The sequence below is a fragment of the Melanotaenia boesemani genome, chromosome 24, assembly GCF_017639745.1.
Source record: "Melanotaenia boesemani isolate fMelBoe1 chromosome 24, fMelBoe1.pri, whole genome shotgun sequence".
NCBI lineage: Eukaryota > Metazoa > Chordata > Actinopteri > Atheriniformes > Melanotaeniidae > Melanotaenia > Melanotaenia boesemani.
In genome coordinates, this window is record NC_055705.1 from 22,950,495 (window position 1) to 22,963,629 (window position 13,135).

General features: G+C 38.5%; 1 protein-coding gene across 1 annotated transcript in view; it reads right to left on the reverse strand.

The window, feature by feature from the left end:
• Positions 1 to 13,135, reverse strand: part of xirp2a (xin actin binding repeat containing 2a) — a 67,507-nt gene that overhangs the window by 33,854 nt on the left and 20,518 nt on the right. Inside the window, exon 2 of the mRNA XM_041978947.1 lies at positions 5,698 to 5,803. Coding sequence (XP_041834881.1) covers positions 5,698 to 5,803 — 106 coding nt within the window. The remainder of the gene's footprint in view (positions 1 to 5,697; positions 5,804 to 13,135) is intronic.

Below are 13,135 nucleotides of genomic sequence, written 5' to 3' on the forward strand. Positions count from 1 at the left end.
CGACTCTCAGCCATGTGACCACCTCAGTGGATTTTTTGTTGTTTAAAGCCATATGCCAAGAAGAAAAAAGACAAGCTGACTGATGTCCAGGTGAAATATGATCATTTTCTATTCCAGTTTGAAGCAGAACTGTTTAATATTTTCTTTTTTATCCTTCCTTCTTTCTGCATAATCAGATTCCTTCTGATCAGCCTAGAGCCTCTTTCTTTACAGATTTAAAAGAATTTAACTTACACATTCGCGTCAAAATCAATTTACTTCTATTCTCTCTGTGTAATAAATCACTATGGTGAATTTCACCGACCTCACAGACTCAAGCTGTGCAGCAGGAGCCCACCCTGCAAGGTTCTCGTGGCAACACGGACTGGAGTCAAGTGTGGTTATCAGGTTTGAGGAGAGGCTGCACTCTGCTGATAATCCCACTCAAATTGCACATGGATTTCCTGTTCCTAAAGTAGAAAATAAACACTCTCCCATAGAATACAGAATGAAGAGGCCTGTGAATATCTCCCTGCTGAAGTTTAGATATGCCAAGAAGTTTTACACAAGACTGAACCAGATTTTTCTTGTTTAATTAGTTAATGCAAGCTGGCTATAATGGGATTTACTGTCCTAACAGTAAAACCAATGAGCTGGATTAGGGATGTATGACTGAATGCACATTTCAGCTGCTATTTCAGCTCATAAATTTTTTAAAATGTGCTTTATAAAGTGGAATGAATGGGATTGGACAAAAATACATTTCCAAGACAATCTAAACATCTATCAGTCAGATATATATTTTATTTCTATTATTTAGCTTGCCAGGGTTAAATGAAAAGGGTGTTATGGAACAGTGGACCAGGTCTTCACTCTCAGCAAGGTCCTGTAGAGTTCATTAGCCTTCATCAGCCCAGTCTACATGTGCTAGTGGACTTGAAGAAGGAAGCACTTCCCATGTCCTCCAGGGAGTCCTATGGGGACCTGAGGACCCTTGTCAAGCAACCATCAACTACCCCGCCCTGTGGTAGCTGCTTTTATTAGCTGCTTCCCTCCATAAATGATGCATTCAGGCTGACTCATTTTCTTTGATTAAACCAAAGTTAAGCTAGCTACCGACATATAAGGTGTGTCCCACTTCAGGGGCTGCACACTTCAAAGTGTGGATTCATCCTCTACATACGTCATTGTGATGCACCAACCACAGTCCCAATTCGGAGAATTCGAAGGAGCATCTGAATTCACCCTACAAACGAAGGCTGCTGGTGATGCATCCTTCGTGGCCTCTTTTCTCCCAGAATTCATTGCACACAAGACGGAGGCGAAGAAGCAACCAAGCTCAGGAAATTACGTTTCAGGTTTCAATGAAGTTTTTTTTGTTGTTGTTTTTTTTAACTACACTTTAGTGAAACATTACAAAATCAAGTATATTTTTAAACGTGTTTTTTAAATGGTGACATTAAAATTCTGTAATGTTTGATATTTGTGGATTTTTAAGGGGTTAATGAAGTGTGTACCGGCTGGAAAACAACAGAGCCGTTTTATATTTTTATTTAAATTTTCGCTAAAGTGTCCTATGATATGCAAATAGTGATTTCAAAGGTTTATGTCCTATGTTGTCCCTATGAAATTCCTGTTGGCTAGGTAGGCTGTCCCATTTCACAAACGTTAAGCAGACTTTGAAGTGTGTAGACTACGTAGGACACTCCATAGCCTACTTAGCCTGCACACTTTGAAGAACAAATCATGTGTTTTCAGTGTTTTCAGGTTCCTAAAACACTAGTTCCTTGTTAATGAAACACCAAGATAATAAAAACTTTAGCGAATACGCCTCAACCCATCGCTGCAACAGAGGAGGTCTCTGTAAATAACTGGCTAGTATCATCGATACCACCACTTTTTAATGAGGCTGTCATTAACATGTTAATGCAAAGAAATTAATATGTGATTTAATGCATGAAAAACATAAAATATATAAAAGCAACTGGCCGGAAAGTGTTTTTTGAATCAAAAGTTATTAATATATTGTTATTGGAACCATGACAACATAACTCCAATACAGCCCCAATTAATATTCATATTATCGCCTCATTGCAATTTTAAAATCGGAAACATCTATCATTTGTTAAAGGATATTTTTTTAAAAAAGGAACCACAAAGCAGCTGAAATAATCAAATCAGAAGTTAAATGAGGTAATATAAAAGCATCATCATTTAGCAGGCTAATCAAGGAGACTCAGCCAAACTAAAACAGGATTTTGGCAAATCTTCCTTCAGCCACAGCATTTCAAGACATTAACCTTGAGCTCACTGTTATTTGTATTTAATGCAAATCTTTATAAAGAAATAAACACGTTGATGAAAATTAAATGATTAAAAAATACTATACAGTATTTATATATGTATAACATGTGAAAGTTAAATAAAAGAACAGAAAAGAAAATTCATCTCCTCCTACTGTGTTTGCCACAAAGCCAGAGTTTCATGGTGGTGACTGTGGTGAAATCTGAGAGGAAACATGTCAACAAGGATACCTGCTATGTGCAGATTTGGAGGTGAGCTTTGCATCTGTTTAAAGCGCTGTTACTCCTCTGCTGTGCTTTATTTAAACGTGGTGGCTTTGCAGAGAGAGATCCCTGTACCTCTTACATACTTTGCTTGTGCTGTCAGTCATTTAACGTGGCAGTCTGGTGTTATCACCGTCAACTTGTCATCCTGAACATAAGCCATCTTCAACAGGCTCTAATTTTAGACAACAAATAGATTTAGCGACTTGTAGCTCAACGCGAGACCCAGATGCAAAGGATCTCTGTCTGCATGTGTCAGTGAGCTGAGTTTCTAAATGCACGGGTTTAATTTACGAGCATGCATCTTGATACCGGTTTGATACTTGTCAACACATCCACCACTTCAGATTGTTACCCTCAACAATCACCACATTGATATTTTCTATTTTTATTATGTGAAAACTCAAGTGCTGCCAAAGGACAGACAAGAAAATAACAATGCTGATTGAAACAGATTCAGTTTATGTCGTCTGGGTTGATGGGGAACAAAAGGAGAGCTAGAACAGAGCAGATCAGAAGCCACAAGAAGAAGCTGTGTGTTCACGTCATGGTTACCTCCAGCCTCCTGCAGTCCAGCTGGTCTCTGTGACTGGACAGAGAAACGCCTACAAACAGTTTAAAAAGGTTTTAGATCCACATAAAAGGTCATAAATCAAGTTGTTTTTTTCTTGTAACACCAAATGTGTGTCTTAAAATGATAAATTGATGTTTTCCATTTCAGCTTAATGGTTAATAAACTTTTCTAATTAGTATTAAAAGGACAGCTGGGGGACCTTTAAACCCTTAAAGACTGTTTTTGCTTATTTGCAACAAACCCCTAAAGGCCTTTTATTTATATTTTATTTCTTTGTACTTAAACTGATGTATTGTATTAATCTATATGCTTTTACTCACTCTTATTTATGTATTTATTTTGTATTAATTATTTACTGTCTATAATAATTATTAAAAACGTTATATTTAATTGTATAAAATTTTATTCCAGTCTTTTATTTTTATTTTTTCCTACATTCACTTTGTTTTTATATAATTGTAAATAAACATTGAGGGGTAGGGGGTAGAGACTAATTTTTAGTGGCTATGATGAATTTTATGAAACATTTCTGGAACTAAACCTGCCTGCTTTCCCCTGGGGGGTTCCACAAGGATCTGTTCTTGGAATCTTTATATATTGATTTTTCTGCCTGCTTCCACTCGGCTCTATTATCAGGAAACACAATATTCCTTTCAGTCTGTACACAGACTAAGGGCATGTGCACGTAGAATGTTTTTATTTATTTATTTTAATGAGAGCAAGACAGACATCTTGCTGTTCAGACTAAACACCACCAGCAGGACCCGGGGATCAGCCTTTCCTCTCTGACAGCATCCAGCCTGATATCCAATCTGTAAGTCAAGTCAGTATCACAGACAAATATCAAAATTGAATCGGATGTGTCTTAACTCCACTTAAGACCTTTTTGAATTTTAATTATTTGAGCTTCTTCAGCAGTGAAGCTGAAGAAGCCTCTGATTGAACACACTTTGCTTTTTGCAGTGTTGTCCATGATGTTTAGGAGCTTCTGAAAGATCCAGACACCCAGGCGTCTGCGCTCCTCCACCTCCTTTTATCCAGCATGGAAAAAGTGGCTTAGTCCTCAGATGTTTTCATACAGAAGGACTGGAGCTTTTAGGAGAAAGTCCAGACAGTTTGGTCCAGTCTTTTTCCTCCAGCCAGAGGCTTTTTACTGGACAGAACTCCGTTTTGTTTTTAATCAGCACAAAATATCTTTTCATTGTAATAATAAAACGTTTGCTATATTTTACAAATGACATTCATAATTTATTTCCAGTACCTGCCGTTGTTATGCGAGTGTTATTTAAAGTTAGCAAAGTCATCTGCTTCATGGTGTCATGTACCTGATGTCATTCATCCCCCGAAAATGACATGACGACATCCTACAGTTCTGGCTAAACAAGCATAACTCATAAGTCCTTCCCAAACAACATGAGTAGTTATATTTAAGCTAGGTTTTAATAAAGATTAAAGACTGTGACTATCTTGTTTTTTATCTTCATGACAGCAGTCTGCAGCATGAGCAGTTTTAAAGTTGCATTACATAACTTTCCGCCCTTGAAACTCAGCGTTCCAGATGTGATTGATGGCACAGTGATATTTATTTTGTACACTTCTGGGGCATTGCTGCCCAGCAGCGTCCTGAGGCTGAAAAAACAAACAATGGAATTTTTTTTTCCTGGACGCCACATGACGCTGCAGATGAGTTTTGCTTTATGTGCACACCGGCCATTTTGAATGCCCACCATGTTGGATTCAGCAAAGAAAAACCAGAAGACATTATCAGAGGAAGAGAAGAAAAAAAAGAGAGAAAGAAACAGAACAAGAGATAAGACAAAAATCTAGAGTTAAGATAAGACTGACTTTTACTGGATGGAGAGATCTCAGAGTACAGATAAGATGCAGATGATGCTGTTTTAGAAAAACTGAACTAAAAAACAGTTTTTTAAAGTTCCCTCCTCAGGCGTTATCACAAATGAAATCATATCCTGTATTGGATGACTCACATGTGCATATACCAGAAAAAAGATTTTCCACTGCATTCAAGTGTTAATATTGTTCTACCTTATATGTTATGGAGATGGAGTTTTGAGTAATTATTTGATGATCTCACTGTGTTTCACCTCCACACGTAGAAACAAATGCAGCACTCTGTAAGGCTGCCTTTCGTTAAGTTAAAAAAAGTGGACTGTACCTTGCACTGTAAGCTCCATCTGTGCGCTCATGTTATCAGTGCTGGTGGAAAACAAAGTGGTAACCACCATAGCGGTGCTATCGCAGTAATGGAAGAACGGTATCTAGTGAAGCCTCCAGCCTTCCATTAAAAAAAGCTGCCAGGAAGGCAGCCTTATCTGGAAATGAACATCTAGTTTTCAAAAGCTGCTCTTTGCCAAATGTTTATCTCATAGAACAAATGGGATAAAACATTGCATTAACTTTCCTGCAGCTTGGGTTGTTTGGGTGAAAGAATAATGCAACCATGATGCAATCACAGCCCAACACGTCTCATGTTGCATCAAAGATTTATAGAAAAAAAACTTTTCAAACTCTGTTTTTCACAATGCAAATAAAGCAAAAGGAAAAGAAAGTACTCACAGAGAGCTGGATCCTGAGGTGAGGCCATGATGTGGTGTGTTGATGGCTCAGCCTGGCTAAGATGATGGGACGTGGCTCTTTTGGAAACGGGGACGGTTGCCACTTCCTGGTCAGACAGAGGGAGGGAGGGAGAAACCTATCAGAGGAAACACCTGTGTTTGCAGATGATGCCACAGGTCATTAAAACCAGCTGGCAGTACATAGACAAATAGAGGATACACATGCTAACACACATAGTCTGAGCATGACACGTCTTTTGTTATTTAAGCCCTGGAATCCACTCAGACCTTGTTTCTGTCGCCTGGTCTGCACCAGCGAGTGTAAGAAGAAACGACCTTGAGTACATTGTGAGCATTAGACTGGAAAACTAAAGTAAACAGCACATGGTTGAATATTAATAGAACCACACTGACTGGAACTAGAACATTGATAAATGTTCACATATTCTTTTATTTCCTCCTGGAAGCATTTTTAAATCAAAACTCAGGCCTATTCAGCTGCAAATCATCCCCTTTGAGGAACAAACACACCTGTGTCTGTCTTTGCAAATGTGCAGGTGTGTTCCTGTTTTTTTTGTTTTTTTTCATTTGCAAATCAAATATGTCCCTGACGGTGCTTTTACGACAGCTTCTAGCTGGATGTCGACGTGAGCGATAAAAACATGCTGCAGGTCTGCACACAGCAAAAAGAAAAAAACACGATGCATCTGTTTGGTTTGGTCTCCGTTTTCTCCAAAGAAGGTGTCAGCCACGCTGCAGAGGACAAAACACTGTCCTCAAAACACCCCAAAATACATACACTGTAAAAAACTGTCCATCTAACCAAGTCTTACAATCTTACAGTCAGCCAAAACATCTTTACACTCATCAACTCGACAACAACAGAATGTGAGATTATTAATCGTGTCTTTTATTACTTACTTAGTTACTAAAAACTGATTATTTTACACACACAAGTGTTAAATTATCCCACAGTTTTAGATCATATTCTATCTTTCATGCTCTATTATAGCTGTAAAACTTGTTTTAAGACCTGTACTGATTCGCACAGCAAACATGAGCCATCTTAATATAACACGGTGGTTTCCAAACTTTTTCTGCAGAGTCTCAGTTTCATCAGCAACAATAATTGTTGATGTTAATAATAATTGTTGAATTCCCTGGCCAAGCCTAGGGCAAGACATGCCTCATAACATTTTCATGTTTTTTATTTATTTATTTTTTACTCTCTTGGTACTTTCACAAGCTTGACTAAGCTTTGCTAGCAGAAATAATCTGCATTAGCAGGAAGATAATTATGCTGGTACGATTCCCTGAAACAAGATCCCTGAGAAATATCTTCAAACAAGTAAAAACAACCTTAAAACGATCATGTAAACGCTTCTTTCAGTGCAGCAGGTCAGTGGACAGAGAGTAGGTGGCAGTGGGTCTGGGTTAGGCTTAGGTCCTTAGGTCCTTAGGTCCTTAGGTCCGACCAATGAAATAATAGTAAGAAAAGTCCAATTTTTTTTAATATGAGGTTTTTATTTGGCCCTTTAACAAAATCTAACAAAAAAATTAACATTGTTTTGGGGGGCATATCTACCATTTATTACCATGTTATAATTTAAAATATAATGTGGTTTTCTGCTTCTGGGTGTCTATTAGGGGACAGAAGACGAGTATCAGATGGTGTTCAACAGGATTTTGAACAAAGTTTAAACCACAAATTGAAGCAAAATGTCTCAGAAACTGTATGTAACAAATATGTCATGTTAAGGGTTAAAGGGGTAGTGCACTGCAAACAACACAGAATTACCATACCAGTGGGTGGAGTTACACAGAAGGTGGAGGGTGGAGCTTCACTTTAAAGTTCGGTGGTTGATGGTAGAGATTGTGTGGTGCAGGGATTTTGTCCGTTTAAGAAAACTGTTAATATCTATTTTTGAATTAAGTAGATTCATCTTGTTTAGTTCATCTTCATTTAAAGTGAGAAAGAAACACTGAAAATAATAAATGAAAGTTTAGTTTCGAGGGTTTTCTCTTATAAAAATTCTTACCAAGTGTAATTATCTTCCTGGACTGGCTGATTATTTCATCTTATTCTAGTTGGAATATTCTCAGTTTAAGTGTTTTGTTTGTTTTTTCATATTAAGATATTTTTTACAGTGTACACACACGGAAAGAAACCATCTTTCTGTCACAACCATTTACCATCTCTGACTGGAGGACAGACAGCTGGTGGATATTAAACCCGGTAGTTTATCCAGAAGAGTTTTTTTCTTAGTGAATGATTGACTGCATGAGCAGTGAAGGTGTTTTATTTAAAGGCCAGTGTTTGAGGCAGTGTGAGCTCATACGAGCTTTCTAAAAAGTCAGCGTTTATCTTTGTTAGCGTGTCTGATGGCTTTGTTTACTTTGTACTGGCAGAATGTGTGTAGTGAGTTATGATTTCATATGCTGGGGTGAGGGTTATGTCGACAACTAGCAGGAGAGATAATATTTCTCCAGTTCAAGCTTCTCCTCATTGTTAAATCTAAGATACAATTCAATGTTCTTCTCCTCACATATAATGATCTCCATGACCAGGCTCCATTTTAAATCAAAGATCTCATAGTTCCATATATCATCAACAGGTGTGTGTGATGCTGCAAGATTTGGTATTTATCTGATAACAAGTATTTAAAGGGCTGCTATCATCGATACTCATACTTTTTAATATGTTACTTCTAAGAGATTCATCTGTGGTAATAATGCATTCATTTTTTAAGGCATGAATAACAAAGGGTGGCCAGTTTAACCAGCTATGTTTCCATCACAAACATGACAGAAAGCTGTCTGATTTCCTTTTGAAAGCACTAAATAAATGGTCATTTATTGGCTTATTTAACTGATAATGTGGTTATAGACCAGGCTCATCAGTGTCACTACTACATTAGGCATTTATTTATGTAAGTGGCTATTCCTTTCTCGGCTAGGGCCGTTTAAAGGTTGTTTATAAAATTCAAGAATTTTTAACATACAGTCAAACTACATAAAACTAGTCAAGGCCAGACAAAACCTCAGTGAACAAATGCTGCTCTTAGCTCCAGAAAACAGAAGCCAAACAAAAGGAACAGTCGCTCAGATGAGGCTTAACATGCCAGTAGTTGTTAAAAAATATGGATTTTTTTATTTTATGACTGCATGCACCACAGCAGGAAGTAGTCCAGTGTTTTCCAGCTCTTAGTCTCTGCTAAATGTTTTTTTTCTTTACAGCCTGCCATGAAAAGATGAGGTAGAGAGGAGGTGGAAGGTAGGTGGCTACAGGAAGAATCAATAAGGGACAGTAGTTGTTTAAATCTGCCTAAACATGATGAGATAGTCATCCTGGATCCTCTTAAAAGAAACTCTGCAAATGAAATGATTTCTGGCCATCTGGGACCATTTCATGTCTGATGAAGGGGACAGTCATGGCCATGATGGTGAAACCATGGTAACTGCAGATACTACTGCATGCACTGCGAAGTGAAACTGACATCCTCCACCCTTCACATGGCATCAGGTCTATGCTGTCAGGTTCCAGAGAGCGTAGACCGATTTCTGGAAAACTGTGAGCTCAGTGTCACTTTCGTGGGGACTTTTACGCTGATTTTCTCAGCTGCTGACACGTATACCAGCTAACAAGCTGAGCCTCTAGCAGGAGCCTAATGACAGGCTGGGGTACATGGAGGGTCTCCACAGAAGGCTGTCCACCTCTCTCTCCTCAGATCTTCTCTGTCCGTCCTCCTTTCTCAGCCTTTTATCAACTCAGTTATGCAAGAATTAAGTCCAACATTTTGTTTTGACTAAGCTGAGAGGTTATAATAAAAGGAGACCTTTTAACTTAGCTTCTAAACAATTTTTATTGTATTTAGTTATTTTCAAACTTATTTGTTTGTACTTATTTATTTATTCAGTTTAATTATTACTTATTTGTTATGCTTTTTCTACTTTTTTATATATATATATATAACTTTTTGACATAAGGGTCCATATCAGGGCTACTCAAGTCGGTATCCCTGCTCCAACACACCCGACTCAAATAATGAGTCATTGTGCAGAACTCGATCGGCTGTTAGATCCATTTATTTGATTCGGGTGTATTGAAGCAGGAATAGATTGAAAACCTGCTGGATTACGACCCTTGTAGGACTGAATTTAGTAGCCCTGGTCTATATGAACTATTTTATGTATATTTTTATACATTATTATTTCAGTTGTTGTTAATGGTATTTGTTTTGATTTTTTATTTTTTTCTCATGGTTCCTCAGCCATGGGACCCAGGCCTGCTCTCACAGCGGGGTCGTTGCCATGGTGATCACCTTTGTTTGGGTGGCTGGGGCCCTGCCCTGCAACCTGTGGTTGTGGTCTGGGCCCCTGTCTGCTCTGATCTGGGCAGTTTTTGTGGTCATGACATCTGTGGTGTTTCTTGATGTGGACTGATCCCTAAGGATCCCTGAGATATCTTATCCTTACCCGGTTCATCTGGCCACGACATTTACTTGTTTATGTTGTTATTTTGGGGTGAGACCCCACCGACCAGGGTTAGGGTACGGTTGGCTGTTGAAATGTAACAGAGATAAGGGTTCACCAGGCCAAGTCATCCCATCCTGAGCTGGACGCCTTGGTGGAAACGGGGCTTGTAGTACTGCTTCCTGCCATGTTATAAAAGCGGCAACGCACCAATATGAAACTTTTGCTCAATATCCGATGGGCTGAATACTCAAATGTACAGACATTAATATATTTTTCTAAGTTTAAGATGATCAAATTCTGTACAAAATGAAAGTTAATGTTAGCAGCATTAGCTTCCATTAGCTTGCTTGTGGACTTGTGGAAGGTGGTTTTTCAGATGACAGATCAAATAGATGGTGGTGAACGATCTGACGCGGCATCCTCCGCTCATTACTTCGACTTTCCAAGTATCGAGTACTGCTTTTCCAGTATCTTCTTTCGACACGGTGAAAAACAACCACACCGCCGACATTGCTTCTCCCCTTCAATAAAACACCCCTCAATGCTGTGCATCACTGTCACTGTCACATGCCCAAACACATGGCCCAAACCCTTCTCCTCTCGATGCACAAACACAGCAGGAAATAAATAAAGGTTGTCAATATCGGCTCAGTTTTACTTATTGGACAGATACTAATATGTTAAAGTGTTACTAGCATTTGCCAATATGGATGTTAATGCCGAAGTTGTGCATCTCTTTAAAAGGAAGAAGCGCTCCTTCTGCTATAAAGATTATTCGTGGAAGGGCTCCATGTTAACATGCAACTGTTTCTTTGGTTTGTTTCAAGCACTGGACTGAACATCTGTAGCTCTTTCAGAAGTCTGGAGAGCCGATTGTCAACACTGCTTTAAAACACGAGAAGGAAATCCGGCTCCAGCTTCTGCAAAGTACTAAACATATTCTACTTCCAAAGTGGTGCCATAGTTTGCACAGAAGTCATTTTAGGACCACATTTTGCTACAGCGACACATCCAGCCAGAACCTGAAAGGACATTACAACTGAAAGGACCAATCCTTCCCAGATAAAACATTTAATGGCTCGATCACAGTAACCAAGACATTGTAGTGATTTAATGCAGCATGTATCATTTTATTAAATATACAGTTTCTGAGATTTTTGCATCATTTTAAGGTAAAAACTTCGATCAAAACCCTGTTTTACACAATCTGATTCTTGTCTTCTGCCCCCTGGTGGACACCTTTTGCACTACACTAATTTTGACGTCAAATGGTAATAAAAAATAAACATACAAAAATTATTATTATTATTATTATTATTATTATATATTTTTAAAGGGCCAAAAAAGACCTCAGATCGGCTCTCTGGACTTCTCGAGTGGGTCTGAAGGATGCTTGTTATCCTGACTGTCTTGCAGGTGAATGGCAGGCTTGTGCCATCATACCTGGAACTAATGCTCCTGGGATCTATAAAAGCCTCCATTTCAGCCCGCAGAAGGAGACTCCTTCAGTGCCCCCCCACCACATGTATTCTCCAGATGAAAAGGTTCATCTACAGCAGTTCATGTCTTGTGATTCAGACTGCATCGTGGCTAGTAGAGGCCTGAAAAGAAAAGTAGTCAGACACTTATGAGTCACTGTTTGGCTTCTTCAATTTGCATGTCAGGTTTCCTTTATCTGCAAGTGCTGCACACGAGTGAATCCAATCATGAAAACACTCTTCCTCTCAAACCCACAGATTCTGGCTATGAAGGCAGCCTTATGTGCTTGCTGGCATAAAACACAAGAGGTTGCTTTCGAACATGAGACAGGAGACTCCAGTACAGAAAACAGATGACTGGTTTTAACCGAGGCAGTCCACCGAACTATTCTGACCCCAAAAAGTTAGAATGTTGACCTTAAGGTCACAGCAGCAATGAGGACAGAGCTTTATCTGTCCAGAGCCCCCAACAGCTTTTAGCTTTTACTCTGTTGGCTTCCAAACACACCAGCAGCTGAAAGATCGAAGTCTGAGGTCAGAACAAACACTGAGGAATTACATCAACATATAAACCGGTTCTAACACCAGGTTGGACCCCAGTTTTCCTCCAGAACGGCCTTAATCCTGGTGTGATAGATGAAGCAGGTGGTGGAAACCTTCCTCAGAGGTTTTCTCCATATTAACATGACAGCATCACACAGTTGCTGCAGGTTTGTCGGCTGCATCCATGATGAGAATCTCCCGTTCCACCACATCCCAAAGCTGCTCTACTGGACTGAGATCTGGTGGCTGTGGAGGCCGTTGGAGTCCAGTGAACTCATGACTAAACGCTGCTATGTGATTGGCTGGTTAGATTTTTATGTATTATTTGTGTTAACAGCAGATAAACAGGTGCACCTGATAAAGTCTGAACCAGGCTACTAAACTACACACTGATGCAGGTATTTTTTCAGTTCAGTTTAACCTTTTACTAATATATTTCTATATTTTGTGCACATCAGATAAAAACAAAAAGAAATGACAGTAAAAGTAAAAGTCTAACTATTTTATGGACTAAAGCGATTAGAAAAAAAGCCTGATGGAAAACACACAGTGGGTTAAATTATCATGATTCAGCATCTGGTTTTAAATCATTTATGTAAATATGAAACTGCAGTGCAGGTTTGTATTTTATGTGAATTAGCTGGCAGGAAATGGATAGATCACAAAAGCAGAAGTCAAATAAAAGCCAGACAAATTGTCTGTGTTTCCCTTTTGTGTTGCCATTTTCATTATTTGAACCTATTATTGTTTATTTAGTCATTAAATCTTTGAATTTACTTTATCATTTATATGTGCAGTCATTAATAAAGTGCTTCAAGTATTGTTTTATATAAATATATTCTTTTAAACTCCATTTCTGGCTTTAAAAAGAGAAAATCCTCAATAAAATTCTTTATTATCTAATAATGCTTTCATTAAGGTTTTTAATAACTTTCAGCATAA